The 18,119-nt window shown below is 38.0% G+C and overlaps 1 protein-coding gene across 1 annotated transcript in view; it reads left to right on the top strand.

Annotated features, from left to right (window-relative positions):
• Window positions 1-4,712: 4,712 nt before the first annotated feature.
• The window catches only part of WNT7B (Wnt family member 7B), a 1,045,953-nt gene continuing 1,032,546 nt past the window's right edge, over window positions 4,713-18,119 (top strand). The window contains exon 1 of the mRNA XM_044088094.1: window positions 4,713-5,103. Within this exon, the coding sequence (XP_043944029.1) occupies window positions 5,021-5,103 (83 nt within the window). The 5' untranslated portion in view covers window positions 4,713-5,020. The remainder of the gene's footprint in view (window positions 5,104-18,119) is intronic.

Genomic DNA, 18,119 nt, shown 5'->3' with positions numbered 1-18,119 from the left:
ATGATGAAGTCAGGTAAGAGTTATACATTAATCAAAAACGATTTGATTAATTTGGTGGTAGTGATGCGCATATTTCGAAACCACTAGCATTAGAAAACACGGTCTAATTCATACATCTCAACCGTCCCTGTTTTTGACGAAATTTTTATCTTTGTCCCTCTTAATCCCTCCTAACCCTGCTCACTCTTAGAGAAAAGGTGAGGAATTACACTTAATACATAATGACACTAATTAAAATTGTAGACTTCTTTTATTTCAGACAATGTATATTAATTCACATTCTCTTATTTTGCTAATGTCTCAAGTTAATATTAATATTTTAAAAGTGTCTGAGTGTCCCTGATTTTTTTCCAGACTTGTCCCTGATTCTGTTGAAATCTGTCCCTGATTGGTTGAGAACTATGCCTATGTCCAGTAAAAACTGAACAGCAGAAAATTGTGCAGAATTATAACTGAAAATAATAACATACCCTTCAACTTTGTATACAGCTTGTTCAAAACAAATACATGTTGCATTGTTAAAGGCTGGGTTTAATATCTTTTATCTCCTAATCATTCTTGAATTCTTATGCAGACTATCTGTCACTGTCTGTTAATTATTTTACAGATTATACGCTGCAGTCTGCATAAAGATTTTTTTTGTTTTGAGTTATTTTTACTGACTTTTGTTAGCACCAGACTGTTGAGTATCATACCATAATGTTTTCTCTTAGTTGTATCAATTCACCTATTTAAATACTTGTGTCTAGGTTTGTTAAAAGTACCATGCCTCTACTGTCTAATAACAACTAGTTAATACAGAACTGCTGACTTCCATCCCTCTCCATCCAGTCAGAGATAGTCATCTTATTTCCTTCAAATTAAAACTAATAAGTAAACACTTTGTGCAATATGAGTATGTATTCTATCACATCTAAGTAAAAAGTAACTTAAAATGTACAGGTGGCCATGAAGCAGGTAAGCATATGTATCCCTACAGATAGAAGTCATTCTTGCCCTGTGAAATTATCAATTAAAGAACATATTGAGAGGTTGTAGCAAAATCGGCAAATTTTTAACATATTGATATTTCAGATATACAGTTTTCGGTTATTTTAAAGGCATTTGTCATCTACAGTGGTGTAGCAAAATCAGTTTACTACTTCAGTTAATTAGTATTTCAGTTATACTGCTTTTTCTTAGTTTAAATGCATGAAACATCTGCAAATGGTACTTTTTATTTCCATCTTGAAACTAAATAATTGTTGCAAAATTCTTATTACAAAATGCCTATGTTACTGCTTAGATGACAGCATTTGCTATACAAAGTAATGTGACACGGATTTTGAAGTCAGACTTAGCTTTTTCCATTTTATAGCATTGTAACATATGCCAACAGAAAACAGAGAGCCACTTCACAAATGTTAGTATAACTCAGAGATGCAAATACTAGTTATATGCAGAACCTTAAATGTCTGAAATTAACGAACAACGTGATTTTTATTGGGATGTCACTTTAGGAGATCCATACTTTCTTTTCAGGAATTCTTAGTATCCATAATGAGCTGTACTTAAACTTAAATAGTAGAAGACATCACAAAATATTTTTATCAAAATATGTGATATTGCACATTATAATAAAATATATCCTTTACAGAGTTATCACCCACTTGTATCGTAATGCAGATATGCAATATTTTCTAAACAGGTACATTTCATTTTAAATTATTATTTATAAATCATTTTGCAAGCTCTTTATGCAGATTAATATAAAAAGTACACTTCAGTACCCACTTGGAAACCAGAACTACCGAATATAATAATGAGTTCCACAATGTGCTCACTCAGAGATGTATTAAACACAGTATATTTTATACATTTGATGCTGTTATAGCACATGTCCAAACAGAAGACCACTATGCTATGTATGTTAACTGATGAGTCGTACAAATGCAGTAGTGTACCTACTAACTATCTTTTAATGCTCTGTTGTATTCTATAGATTCATTGTTTTTGTTGCTTCTCTTCAAACTGGGAGCACTTTTTACATTACAACAAACTCAGCTGAAGTTTAAGAAAATATCATTTCATTTGAAAGCTTCTGTACTGGGTTGAGTTCCCTTATATGCACACTAGTTAAACTTTTTTCCCCAACAGTGAAATGTTTAGATCAGTCCTTTATTAAGTTGTGCTTGAGTATTTTTCTGGTGTGACTTAGATATTTTAACAGCAGACATTTAGTTAAACTGTAGACCATATTATAAGTCACTCTCCGTCCAGCTGCTATTGAGTCACATCTGTCTCCTGCAGCAACCCCATAAGCAGCCACTACATCCAGAGAGTTTACTGGGCAAATAAGGAATGGAAACAGATAGCAAGGCCATTCCTCCTTAACACACACACACACACATGCACGCACGTGCACATGCACACACAAACACACACACACGCGCGCACACACACTCACATACAAACACCCCCACATACACACACACACACACGCACAGACACCCCCACATACACACACACACGCATGCACGCACGTGCACAGTCACACGCGCACACACACACACTCACATACACACACACATACACACACACACACACACACACACACACACACACACACACACACACACACACACATGCATGTATTTGGAAAAATCCCAAACAGACCCTAGGATAATAATGCCAGGTTCTCACTGAGGACACCCCAGCTGAGAAATGAATCAAAGATCCTCTTTTGTGCAGTAACAGTGCTAGCACCACTGCACTGCTGTACCCCTGCAGCCACTCCATGGCATGTCCACACAAAATACTACTGGAGCTTCTGTAAGGGAAACCATTTGTGTTCATGTTACATTTTAGGAATATAGGGGAAGGTTATGCATCCTATGCTCCAAGCTTCGATCACAGTTTCTTTTCTTGTCTGTTTTTAGTATGGAGGTTAGAACAAGATGGACATTTTTTACTGATAAAGTGAGTTGCAAAGAACCAACTTTTAACATTATGGACTTCCAACTAATTTAATCATTTTAGTAGCAGCACATTAATTTGAAGCAGTACACCCATTTTGTCTTAAATGGAAACCACTGCCATACTTTAAAATAAGTTGCACAATTATTTCCTTTTGGAGAAAAAATGACTTCTTATTAGTTTGTTGTAAATGCTTGAACCAGCTTTGTGATACTGCAGATAGAAACTTATGAGCAAGTTTGTTGTGCCTTTTGCTTTGAACTGTAACATATATATATAGAGAGAGAGAGGCATTTACCAATCTGCATTGTAATTGCTGTTAACAGTAGAACTGAAGCCATTCAATTCTTTCAGAAGAAGCTTGCTACGACAATAATGATTTCATATGTTCTTAAATAGCAATATCATAATATGCATTTAGAACACAATTTCTCAAAAAAGCAGAATAAGTTCTTTATTCAGTCTCAGTAACTCCTCTCCATTTATAAATCAAATACCACCTCAGTTGTAATACTTTTATCTGTGTTACCCCCTCCTCATTTAAAACACATGCTAACTTGAGCCATAATGTGTGTTATGTTTATTAGTCGTGTGTGTGTGTGTGTGTGTGTGTGTGTGTGTGTGTGTGTGTGTGTGTGTGTGTGTGTGTATGTGTGCATGTGTGTTCTTACTGGTAATTGTCACTGATTATAGGGAGGTAGCAAATATGCATATGAACTGTCTTTCCTTGCTGTTTATCTGAAGTATTTGGCAATAAGCTGCTAATAATCATTGTTCAATAGTCCAGGGTTTGAGTCCCTACTTTCCACTTAGAAACTGCGTGAGTGTGAGCATGTTACTTAAAGAACACAGTGCTCTTGGCTCACAAAATAGCTATTTGTATCCGTGTTCATACTTGGTTCACAAAAACTTGCCACATTTATTGCATACTTTATATTATAGTATTTTGTCAGATATTATTTTCAGTCTGACTCTTAATAGGTATGTAATATGTATTCTTGTGATGCATGCCAGAATTTGCAATAAAATATGATTTTTAAAAAGGTGCAATATTTGCTGTGCCGTTAGTTCTTCACAGAGGCTTTATTAAGCAAATCAACCTATTGCCTCATATAAAGGGAAATAACATTGTAGTTCAATAAATATGTTACATAAAAATCACTGTAGTCTTTCCTATGCACATTAAAGGACTTTCAGTATGTTAACATTATTATGGAACCCACCTTGCAATGAAAGTGCAGCATGATATTGTAAGTACTTTGACAATGGCATATTTTAAACACAGTGTTATTCTTTGCTGCAGTGTTTTCTTGATGTTAAACAATGTCAGTGTTACACTTTTTGTCATGCTGATGTTATGCTATGTTGAATACTGAATGATGTGTAATTATTAAAAAGGCAAGCCCTCAAGTTTAAGCTGGCTATAGTGGGAACAAATGCACTGAATTCAGTAATTTCAGCTAGTACATGTTGGTGGTAAAACTACAGAGGAGTGTATAGTTTCCATTTAAGCTTTCAATTACATTCTGAAGACTTTAATAAGAATTGTAAAATGACAGACAAAAGAATTAACTTCTTAAAGTTTCTAGGATTTCAAAGCTTGCACATAAAACACTAGTGGCCAGCTGGGAAATAAAGTATGTGTCAAGCTTTGACTAGATCACTGTCATTCTATTGTCATCTTTTCCTGAAAAAAAGCTAGTGGGCGGATTGCAGTGTCTGCCTGCCCAATGGCAGCTCGCAGTCTCAGTAGTGTAAAGAGAGAGAGAGAGGCACTTTCTGCCATCCAAATCCCTTAAACATCATCATTGCTACAAGAGAACCCACTCTGTAACAACTTCAACCACTGAGACATGACAGGCAGGTTTCCAGTGCCAACAGCAGATCCACTGTACGCAGAGCTCTAGTCTGATCAGCAGTGTACCAGGGAAAACATAGTGCAGTAGACTAGGGATTGGAAATAAACCAGGGAGACTGCAGCAGAGACAAGGGATTCATTAAGACTAAGGACTTGTTTGAAAGGAATACTCGAGCTGTGCTAAAGGAACTGGAACAGCATTCAGCCATGATTATATTTTCTTCTCGAAGTGTGCTACTGTCAGTCTATTACCCTCAGATCTTCCTCATCCTTACGAGTGGGAGTTACCTGTAAGTGAGCCAGATGTTTTTTTTTTCATGCTTTTAAGCAGCAGCTATGCATGTCTTATGAAACTTGTCAGTTGCCAATGCATATTTAAGTTATTTTAACTTTTAATGTTAGACAGAATTACAGGGTATGGTAAATCATTCAGAAGATGTTAACAAATAATTTGCAGTATGAAAATATACAGAACTGCATCGGTAGCTGTATGGCTTCTCAGTGTTTTAGAAAATGTTCATATGTGTGTGTGTATGTATGTGTGTGCATTCATGTGCAGATACATGTATGTGTGGGTTGTGTGTTTGTGATTTCATATGTAGCACATGCGTGCACACACGCAAAGATACAGAGACACAAAATGAAGATGTGTAGTTGTATGAGTATGTACGGGTTTTAATGTGTATATTTTTGTTCATGTTAACACACACATATATTTACCACAACACCCACAATGATGTGTGTTTATGCGCATTATGGATGTGCACACATGAGTCCGTGCGTCCGCGTGTGTGTGTGTTCCTGTAGATGAGTGTTTTAGCACACTCCCAGAGAAGTACACACACACACACACACACACACACACACACACACACACACACACACACACACACACACACACACACGCGCCTTCATGTCTGTACATTTGCAGGTGTGTGTGCATGGATATTCATACTGAAGATTTTTTTTTGTAAGAAGCAAGAGAGAAAAAAATACATGGAGTTGGATTTTTGTAGAAGTTTAAAACATTTAAAAACACAATACTGTATGCTGCTCAGTTTGGGCAATTTTGTGCATGAATTACTTTCTGCGACTCTGTCACATCATGTCAGCAATACTGTTTGCTTTACTCTGAATTATTGTATGAAATTTTATTCATATGATTGAAAATGTCAGACAAAGTATAAGATTATGTTATTCTCAATTCGCAGTACTGCCTTAAGAGTAAAACATAACCAGTTTGGCAGATAATGACATTTCTTTATATACCATATTAAGTGATGCGAGACACTTGGTGAAATATGCAGTGATGTGATTATTGCTTGCATAGCCACTGTATATACTGCAAAGGCAGCTTCAGTGCCACTAGTGCATTGGGTGGTCATTCATCATCAGCTACTGCAGTTATATTTATGGTTTCATTTCTCATCTGTAGTGGGCGTTTCTGTAAAGGTCTTGGTTTGACCTTTCTGTGGATGGGACATACCTGTCAGTTGCAAACTGTTACATAATTAAAAAGTCAAGTGAGAACTGAACTTTTAAATAACATAGTTTCTGTAGGTAAACATAGCACAAGGTAAGAATAAGAAGTCGATTCTGGTCTATGGGAAACAGCACTTCCATATAAATAAACTGTTTCTTTAACTGCCTGAGATGGATGGATAGACACATTGTACTTAACTTAAAAATGGGAAATAATTGAGCCGGCACAAAAAAAAAAAAAAAATAGAATGACCCACCCACGTTTGTATCATTGCATTACACATGAACATTTCCTTGTTTAAATCTGTATAATCTGTACCTGTGCTAACAGCATTAGTCAGAAAAATGCGATAAAGGCAGAATTGCTTATATTAAGGGCCTTTCTTCCAGTTTTGGGTTTGTTTGATGAACTCTCCTCTGTGACTACAAAACTGGATTTTTATGGTGAAACTATACATTATGTGATTTGGCAAGTCCACTGATTGAATTAAAATCCATATGCATGCACAAATGGTTGTTTCTGATTTCTAGCACAGCTGATGACTGAAAACAAAATGGGCATAAAATGCTGTTACCTAACAATTTCTCTTGCACATTGCAATATGATATAATCAGCTTAATTAACTATAAATTTCTGTCTTTAATGTATGAAGTAATTTTATTTTTCTGAAAAACATGGTCATTAATTTTGTTTAAGAATTGTTGGATTTTAATGTCTATAAATAGTATGAATTCTTGAAACAAAAGTTATAAACCACACAGCAGATGCTCAGATGGTAGTGGTTTCCCCTTACTGTGTGACATAATTATAGGTTAGACAGCAGAAAGCCTGGAAGCGTAGTAATAATAACACAGACTGCCTGCAGCAGAACATACATAAATGTTCATACATGCAACTTGGAAAATAGTGCTTCTCTGAAAACGGAGCAGTAACTACATGAAGGACTGAATGTCCATGTTGTACTGTACAACTGTTTGCAAGCATTAGGAAAAGCCGACAGGTGGTCTGATCAAGAGTGCAGGTGATGGCAAGTCTGCCTGAACAGAGTCAGCTCTAGCACAAGTAGACATGGACAAGGAAACAAATCCTCTTCAGAATTTTGCGGAGAGTAGAACAAAGGCATAGCACTAAATATTTAATAACCTTTTTTAACTGGCTGTCAGATTCTCTTGTACTTATCGTTTATGGCTACTCCATCTTTGGTTGGTCTGTGTGTCAGTGTGACACTGCAATAGTTATTTGCTTGCCTTTCTTCATGTGGCTGCTGATTTTAAGCAGGAACATTAGAGAAGGGATTATCACATAACTGTCTAGAATAATAACAAGAGACTGTGATAAATACATGAGGTCAAAATATTATATTATCTTATTATGTGCATTTTACCCGATTGCTATACACATACTTAGATGAATATAGCCTAGTAATAAAGACAAATAACTGTTTTCTGTGTGAAGTATCCAGAATAGTCAGTAGTTGAACAGGCACAGTTTGTTGGCTAAGGCCTGTCTAATGTGTAAAGATACCACAGAGAATTACTGATGCATGTCGTATTAGATGCATACGTCTCTGGTTGGAAGAGTTTCAATGTCCCATTTGTCTTGTGCATTCTCTATCTCCATATTGCTTTTTTACCCATTACATTTTACATTTGAGAATTTGTAATAACTTTCATTCTGTTAAATCAAATATAGTTTCTAATATTATTTGTGAGCCCCCCACAATCTTTAGTTTCATTTCACTGATTTCTTGTTTCCACACATATTTTCCTGAAAAAGTGAGTGCTTTCTAAAGGTACATTTTTATTCCCTAAAGTAGAAGAAACTTTCTTTTATATCTGTGTTATTCTTTTCTTTTTGTAGTCAGCTAATACTACTGTGTTATAGCCTCAACACCCTAACTTTCTGGTGCATTAGTAAATGACTAATTACAGCATTGTTTATTTCCTCTGTTTATTGTTATAGTAACATTTTAAATAATGTAAAATTTCAGCAAAAGTGATATGCTAATGATTTTTTTTTACTTTATGGTTATTAATAGAAATATTTAGGAGCCAATAGGCCATTCTAGTTATATACATCACATGAATGTAAGCATAACATGGTACTGCATTTTGGGGCACATTAAGCGGTAACAAGATCCGTAAGCTGATGCTGACAATGCAGTTTACTTTCCTTGTGGTATGTTGTGGATAACTTGTGTTAACTTTAGTTCTCTATGTTTTTTTTCTCACAGCATACCAGCCTGGGTTTCATTGAGTTCTTCTCTTGAATTATGCAACTGAAGACAATAGTATAAAAAAATGCAAACCAGTACAAGGTAGATAGAGCATAATCAATGACAAGGTTTAGTAATTTACTTGTAACTGACTGTGGTTTTTCATACAGTGGAATATTATAGCACTGAATGAAACATAGGGTATAAATCATTAATCAGTATCAAAGCATCATTTTGCTACAAAATATATTTTGATATGATAACAGGAATCAACAATCTCTCTCTTTTTCTTTTTTATTTTACTTGTATGCTTTAATATAGTGTTACACTTAGAAATTAAAAAAAAATGTAAGTGCTTAAAATAATGGGTGGCCTATAGAAGACATCTGATGGAAGGATAGGTTGTATTGGTTTGAAATTGTTAGTAAAGGTTTGCTTTTTAAAAGGGTTCTGAACACATTAAAGGTTTAAATCATGAATACATCAAGCAGAACAACTACAATTTTACTGCTGCAAAATACACATACAGTTTGGCATATTCTGATTATATATCAGGTGTGCTGAAGTTTGACTGAATTCATGGACCCAAAGACAGTTCAGAAAAGAAGCATCAGGTAAAGTACCTTTGCCTTGCTGCAAAGTAAAAAAAAACTGCTGTGAATTAGAGCTGAATATCTACCCTTATATATTCATAGGTTAGTACTAACAGCTCTATTCATCAAAAATGCACCTCAGCTGTAACAATCATTATCCAAAAACATAGCAATATTCTAAATGCTTAACTTTTCTATTCCTGTTTAATGGCGTACCTGTTTTTCTTCTTTGTTTAACCTCTATTCCACTCTGTCTAGCATGCCTAAGCACCTCAGTCATGCTATAGTTATGGCTAGAGCAGAATTACTCTCCATAGCCACATTAGCAGATTCATCTTGTTCATTCAAGTCCTGAGTACTTCCTGCAAGCATTCAGTGTAATTTTACCACTAGGTAGCTCATTAACACTTAACTCTTGTAGCATGATAGCATGCATCTCTGTCATTCAGTTACAGAATAGATTCTAACAGTTCTCAGTCTGGACTGATTACATAGATTTATTTCACAACAAAACAACTGAGCATCGTCTCATTATTTCATAACACAGTCTATTAAAACAATAGGAAAAAGAGAAACCAAACCTGAAATAAAAGTGAACAAATAAATGTTATGCAACAATGCCAACTTCATTTACATTTCAAAAAGGCCTTAATCTATATTTGAAGATATGCATGCTGTTTGCTACTTCCACTTAGAATGTTATTGCGTACATCTCTGTATATCATGAATGAAATATTTATATCATCTGATTTTCTACAAAGCTCATGCATGATACTAGCATGTCTGTGATAACAAGAATGAACCATTCACATCACTTGATTTACTGTTAAGCTCATTTGTAATAATGGTATGTAATTAAACACTGAAGGCTACAGAGAAGTGAATGATGTGAAATGGGAATGCAGGTATCTGTTAGCTCAGTGGTTTAATGTTGTTGTTGTTGTTGTTTGTCTTTCGGCTTTTCTCGGTATGGGGTCGCCACAGTGGAACTCCGGTCCGCTAATGATTGGCAGTAGATTTTTACGAAACGCCAAGGTGCCAGCTCAACGCCCAACCTTCAACAAAGGCACGCCCATTTACACACGCATGTCTTCCGAACGCTGCCCAACCGCAGGGAGGACATAATTGTGGCTAATACGAACATACATTTATCCTTGTTCAGTAATGGAAGGTAGAGATTGTAGAGAAGAAGCATTATACATGTAGAATATTTTTTAAACATCAGTGGCACCACTAAAATACAGTTCTCTATTCTCACCTATGTGAATGGAGTCAAGTTAAAAAATGAATAATGGTTTGCACTACAGTAAACAAAATATGGTAATGTTTTGAAATTATTGCAGTGACAAAGAAAAGCATGTGGTTTAAGGAAGCCATCACTATAAGCTTTGTTGTTTATAACTGCTAATGCTATCCAGCACATTGAAACATTGTGAGGCTGAAGGCAGAAGCAGGGAAGAGAGATGGAGAGAGAGTAGCAGAGGCACAGATGTACAGAGTTATAAAGAGGGACAGATACAGAGTCAGGAAGAGATAGAATAGGTAAAGAGTGCATGGGCAAGTGCGTATCATAGGGAATGTGGAGTATTAAAAAGGGAGTCTATACACTGAATGGTAAGTAACAAAAAAAACAGGGGCAGAAAAATATGTTAGCGCACATTTCTGTGACTGGGGCACAGCAGTACAGCAGTGCATGATATTCTTATCATGAGTAGAATAACATGACAGTGCTTGATTCTATTGTTTGGGGCAGAACAGCATGACCATGCAGGATTCTGTTATCTGGGACAGAACAGCATGACAGTGCAGGGTTTTATTATCTGTGGCAGAACAGCATGACAGTGCAGGATTCTATTATCTGTGGCAGAACTGCAAGGCAGTGCAGGATTCTATTATCTGTGGCAGAACAGCATGACAGTGCAGGATTCTATTATCTGGAGCAGAACAGCATGACAGTGCAGGATTCTGTTATCTGGGACAGAACAGCATGACAGTGCAGGATTCTATTATCTGTGGCAGAACAGCATGACAGTGCAGGATTCTATTATCTGTGGCAGAACTGCAAGGCAGTGCAGGATTCTATTATCTGTGGCAAAACAGCATGACAGTGCAGGATTCTATTATCTGGGGCAGAACAGCATGACAGTGCAGGATTCTATTATCTGTGGCAGAACAGCATGACAGTGCAGGATTCTATTATCTGGGGCAGAACAGCATGACAGTGCAGGATTCTATTATCTGGGGCAGAACAGCATGACATTGCAGGATTCTATTGTCTGGGGCAGAACAGCATGACAGTGCAGGATTCTATTATCTGGGGCAGAACAGCATGACAGTGCAGGATTCTATTATCTGTGGCAGAACAGCATGACAGTGCAGGATTCTATTATCTGGGGCAGAACAGCATGACAGTGCAGGATTCTATTATCTGGGGCAGAACAGCATGACATTGCAGGATTCTATTGTCTGGGGCAGAACAGCATGACAGTGCAGGATTCTATTATCTGGGGCAGAACAGCATGACAGTGCAGGATTCTATTATCTGGGGCAGAACAGCATGACAGTGCAGGATTCTATTATCTGGGGCAGAACAGCATGACATTGCAGGATTCTATTGTCTGGGGCAGAACAGCATGACAGTGCAGGATTCTATTATCTGGGGCAGAACAGCATGACAGTGCAGGATTCTATTATCTGGGGCATAACTGCAAGGCTGTGCAGGATTCTATTATCTGGGACAGAACAGCATGGCAGTGCAGGATTCTGTTATCTGGGGTAGAACAGCATGACAGTGCAGGATTCTATTATCTGGGGCAGAACTGCAAGGCAGTCCAGGATTATATTGTCTGGGGCAGAACAGCATGACAGTGCAGGATTCTGTTAGCTGTGGCAGAACAGCAAGACAGTGCAGGATTCTAGTATCTGAGGCAGAACACCATGACAGTGCAGGATTCTATTATCTGGGACAGAACAGCATGACAGTGCAGGATTCTATTATCTGGGGCAGAACAGCAAGGCAGTTCAGGATTCTATTATTGGGGGCAAAACAGCGTGACCATGCAGGATTCTGTTATCTGGGGTAGAACAGCATGACAGTGCAGGATTCTATTATCTGGGGCAGAACTGCAAGGCAGTCCGGGATTCTATTGTCTGGGGCAGAACAGCATGACAGTGCAGAATTCTATTACCTGGGACAGAACAGCATGACAGTGCTGAATTCTGTTAGCTGAGGCAGAACAGCAAGGCAGTGCAGGATTCCATTATATGGGTACAGAAGAGCATGACAGTGCAAGATTCTATTATCTGGGGCAGAACTGCAAGGCAGTGTAGGATTCTATTATCTGAGGCAGAACACCATGACAGTGCAGGATTCTACTATCTGAGACAGAACAGCATGACAGTGCAGGATTCTTTTCTCAGGGGCAAAACAGCGTGACCGTGCAGGATTCTGTTATCTGGGGTAGAACAGCATGGCAGTGCAGGATTCTATTATCTGAGACAGAACAGCATGACAGTGCAGGATTCTATTATCTGGGACAGAACAGCATGACAGTGCAGGATTCTATTGTCTGGGGCAGAACAGCAAGGCAGTTCAGGATTCTATTATCGGGGCAGACAACAAGGCAGTGCAGGATTCTATTATCTGGGACAAAACAGCACGACAGTGCAGGATTCTAGTATCTGGGCAGAACAGCATGATAGTGCAGGATTCTATTATCTGAGGCAGAACAGCATGGCAGTGCAGGATTCTATTATTTGGGGCAGAACAGCATGATAGTGCAGGATTCTATTATCTGAGGCAGAACAGCATGGCAGTGCAGGATTCTATTATCTGAGGCAGAACAGCATGGCAGTGTAGGATTCTATTATCTGGGGCAGAACAGCATGGCAGTGCAGGATTCTAGTATCTGGGGCTGAACAGCATGGCAGTGCAGGATTCTGTTATCTGAAGCAGAACAGCAAGTCAGTGCAGGGTTCTATTATCTGGGGGCAGAACAGTAGGGTAGTGCAAGATTCTATTATCTGGGGCAGAAGAGCAGTGAATTGCAGGATTCTATTATCTGGGGATAAGAGGATGGGAGCAAGAATAGAGTCTTGGGGTACAGCACTTGCAGTAGAGAGGGAGAGAGAGAGTATTCCTCCCTTTTACAGACTGGAGCTGTCAGTTAGATAGCTGTTGATCTACAGAAATGAAGAAGGAAATAGTCCAAATTGAAACAGTTTGTTCATCAGTTTAGGGTCAAAAACTCTTATTTGGGGCAGGACTGTAAGGCAGGGCAGGATTCTGTTATCAGGGGCAGAAAAGGATAGCAGTGCAGGATTCTATTATCAGGGGCAGAACATAATGGCAGTGCAGGATTCTGTTTTCAGGGGCAGAACAACACTGTAGTCTGGGATTCTATCTGGGACACAAAAGCATGGACGTAGGATTCCATCATCTGGATCAAAACAGCATGGTACAGGATTCAATTATGTATGGCAGAACAGCATGGCAGTAAAGAATGTTATTATTGGGACAGAGCATCATGGTGGTGCAGGATTCTGTTATCAGGCACAGAGCAGCATGGCAGTGAAGGATGTTATTATTGGGACAGACCATCATGGTGGCACAGGAGTCTATTATCAGGCCCAGAACAGCATGGCAGTGAAGGATGTTATTATTGGGACAGGCCATCATGGTGGTACAGAATTCTGTTATCAGGCACAGAACAGCATGGCAGTGAAGGATGTTATTACTGGGACAGACCATCATGGTGGTACAGGATTCTATTATCAGGCACAGAGCAGCAGCATAGTGCAGGATTCTGTTATCAGGGATACAGCAGCATGACAGTGCAGTATTCCTTTAATAGAGGCAGGACAGCACAGTCGTGTAGGATTCAATTATCTATTATTTTTGTTTCATTTATGTTTTTTTTTTAATTTCTCCAAGTCTTTTGGGTTTCTAATACCATGATGGGAATTGACCCCTTTCCTAAGTCAAATTATGATTAAAGTTTATAAAATTAGTATTGTTTCAATCTTTGATGTTAGCCAGAAGTGCTCTTTGCAGCACCCATAATGTGTCCACTAATGATTCCTTCTGCAATTCATACTGCATTACATGTATCAGTAACATTTCTAAGTATGACTGTAAACTCTTTATTATAAGACCCATTGTTCCTACTACTGTTGGAACTCTTCTTCCATATTGCTATAATTTCTGCCTGCAAATCCTGGTATTTTATGACTTTGTGTCTCTGTACAGAGGCGCGGGAAGCTGTTGAAGACTGGGGTGAGAGGAGCACTTAGTGATATAAAAAGGACAATTTTTTAAAACTATTTACTACCACAACATAGGTGCACTTGGAGGACATTTTAAGCTTAGCCAATTTCCATTTTGGTGCTTAAATTAACATTTCCTGATTGGTCTTACCTATCTCATGTCTGATAATTGTATATTAGCCTTAGTGAGAATAACTGTGATCATACTATAGATAATTTGAGGGGACCCATGTAAGGGATGCAGCATTTAGGAACTGCCTCTATCCATTAGTGGCATGAGAGGCAATCCTGGAGTACATTTTATATTACCCATCCTTAGAAACAAGTTGCATTTGAATATGGACAGGGATGAGCTTTGTTTTACTTGAATGGATACTCTGTTCTGGAACAGTGATAGCCTCTGTGATATATATCCATCTCTCCACAACATTCAGTTTAGATACATGGTCTGAGTACTTCTGATGCCGTTTGACTTGCTGATGTTCAGTAGGTCCATCAGTATTAGGTTGGAGGATGCCTTGTATCTCAGACACAGGTCACCTCTAAGGACACTGTAGGATACTGAGTATAATGATAAATCTTTGAGGTGGTCCATGCAAGACCTATTGTTTAGGACTTGTATCCTTTTAGTAAGGTATCTCTGTGGGTATTCCAGTTGTTGGATGGGTCTGGACAGATACATGCCAAAGTGGGCATTAGACAAAATGATTGACCTAATGAGAGCTTTGTAAAGGGGGACAATAACATCTCTAGATCTAGTCAAAATCAAGTTGTTTATAAGCTGTGCAATATAGAAAGACTTTCTTATGAATCTGGGCACATGTTGTTTCAAAAATTAGGTCACTGTACACACAAGTTCCCAAATGTCAAACAACTGGGTCAGTTCTCAGGGGGCATTGCCAATTTGGCAGTTCCCTGGAGTAGATGACTTCCCAAAGGATACAATAATGTATTTCTTGGAGTTTAGTTTCAATTCATGATTCTGGCACCAGTTATTGTTTAGGACAAACCTTCCTGCATGATGGTTAAGTCATTTGGGGATTCAATAACTGCTCCTAGCTTGCAGTCATCTCAAACTTAGTCAGCCAAAGCCCTTTGGTATTTCTGTTTACTTTTGAGATGTATATACCAAACAGAAACATTCTCAGCACTAAACCCTGGGGGATACCATTGGTGACTGGTCTCTTCCCCTATTTTGATCTCCTGCATCCTGTAAGGAAGCATGCATGTATATGTTCTTTGATTCACCTTCCTGATTGCATTAACCTGATTGTATTAAATTATATTCCTTGTATAATACAGCACCACTTGTTAGAATGTGTTTAAAATTTGTAGTTTGGGACAGTCTTCTAGTAAGCAATGAAATAAAATGTATGAACTAATAATGACAAAACTACCCATTTCAGAAAATTTCAGCCATAAAAGGCTACTCAGACTTCTGACATTATAATCCACCAAATATCAGTAAATATGCAAAATCTCTGCAGAAGTCAGTCATCTAAATAACTCCACATTAAAGGGATCTGAAACTAATGAAGAGGTTTCTGCTAGCAAACAACTTTATATTTCATTGTTTTATCTACAAATACAGTGCCTATTGCCCTTGACGAATAAACTGCCTATGCTACATTAAAATTTCATAAGATAGTAATTTTGCAATGGGGAATGAATGGCAAACTGGTAACAGGTTCATAGTTACTAGGTAACTCCTCCAAAGGAGGACATTCATAGGACTGCAGCATCCACTCCCATTAAAGTACAACACAGTACAGTATCAGCAATCCATCTACATTCTGTGGGAGTAGAACCCACAGCCGTCTACATAAAAAGCAAGTATACTACCTGTTGTGCTACTAAAAATTCAAACAACTTAACATAAGCAGCATTAAACTTCTCTTCCCCTGAAGCTCTCAGGTCCTTGTAAAATCCACTTGACGATCAACAAAATCTCTCAACTTCACAGCACAAGAAATCTGGAAAAAGCCAAAATTTGTTTGGGGGGGGGCAAAGGCCCAAAACCAGGGACACATTTTAAATATTGCTTGTATAATCTTAGAAAGCCGCTAAAATAAAGTGTTTGTGTTACCATGTATTTCCTGAAAGATAGGAAGACTGAAACTTAAAGAGCTATCATTATTTAGTGAATTCAGTTCTCACTATTTGCCGGAAAAACACAAATTGTAAGAGGAACAGACCAAAAGTATGAGCCAAATATTCTGTGAAAATCTGGACAGTGGAGAACTATGGCCTCAACTCCCTGAATCACAAGTGGTGGTATGGATAGAGAATCCAGGTTCTTGTTTGAGCCTGAGCAACACTAACCGCCAGGTATACCTAACTGGGGCATTTTACACACACACACACACACACACACACACACACACACACACACACACACACACACACACACACACACACACACACACACACACACACACACACACACAGGAGCAGCATAACTCCTGCAAATAAAAGAACAAAACTCTCCTTACCAACATGACTCTGGCAGCACCAATGGAACAGCAGCAGCATAACTTCTGTAACTCAGAGCAATAAGAGAACAAGAACAGAGTTTCAGTTAGTTTAACCTCCATGCATGAATCCATGTTAGTGTGGAAACTCCACTTCATTAATTCTTCCCAACAAGTCTTGCAGGTGTAAAAGTGGGGGGGCTCCCCCTCACCTGGCACTATGGTTCCGGCTCCCATGTCTCTATACGTAAGACACTATAGTCACTGGGTGTAGCAATTTCAATGATCAATGCTACTTTTGTCTTCTTTTCATGGACTACTATATCTGGTTTTCACGCATCTATTTTTTGAATGTTTGGTAATGGATAATCCCGTGTGATATAAACATCATCATTTTCTATAATGCTTTGTGACTCGTGTTTCCAGTGTTTTTCAGCTACTTCAATACTATAATTTTTGCACAATTCCTAATGCAACAGTCTTGCTAGATTATTATGCCTTTCAGTATACAGTCCTTTTGCCATTAGTATATCACAACCAACAACAACATATGTGACTGTTTCCAATTTTGTTTTGCAAAGCCTACATTTGTCTGTTTCTCCCACATGTTCAATGGACTCTGTAAACCAGCCTGTACATAGTCCACTATCTTGGGTCGCCAATATTAACCTTTCATCTTTTGGTTTAAATTCTTACCTCTCCTTAACCACTCCTATGTTTCATCCTGATCAGCATGAGGTCGTTCCAAGGGTTTTCTATACTTGTAACTATATTTATGCATTTTCCACATTTCTTCCCTTCTCATCTGATCCTTCACCTTATATACTTTATTTTGATTTTTGGCACATTCAGTAGCTGCTTGATTTATATCTACTTCTAGTGTGATTTTAATTCCCTCTTGACACAGATATGCTTCTGCTAAACTAGGCAGGGAAGTCATTCTCCTCATGTTTTAAAACTTTCACTACATTTTTGTCTTGTGAGATCAGCGTATATGTATGCAGTCCTACAATTGCAGATCTATACATATAATTAGTTTCAAGGAGACCCATACCTCCCTCAGAATGGGGAATATATAATCTTGGTATGCACTGATTTTTATAAATTATTTGATAAGCATGAAGCATCCTACTTGTTTTCCTGTCCAACCATTCCAACGCCTTTTGGGACCAGTCACTCCAAAACTATAAGTCAGAACAGGAAGAGCAAGTTGGTTTATAGCGTGGACTTTGTTCCTAGATGTCAACACTATTTTCAGTATTAATTTTAGTCTTCTAAA

The sequence above is a fragment of the Protopterus annectens genome, chromosome 11.part0 (genome assembly GCF_019279795.1).
Source record: "Protopterus annectens isolate FY-2018-M chromosome 11.part0, PAN1.0, whole genome shotgun sequence".
Taxonomy (NCBI): Eukaryota; Metazoa; Chordata; order Ceratodontiformes; family Protopteridae; genus Protopterus; species Protopterus annectens.
The sequence above is the reverse complement of the archived record's forward strand: the minus strand, read 5'-3'. Positions and strand labels throughout refer to the sequence as shown.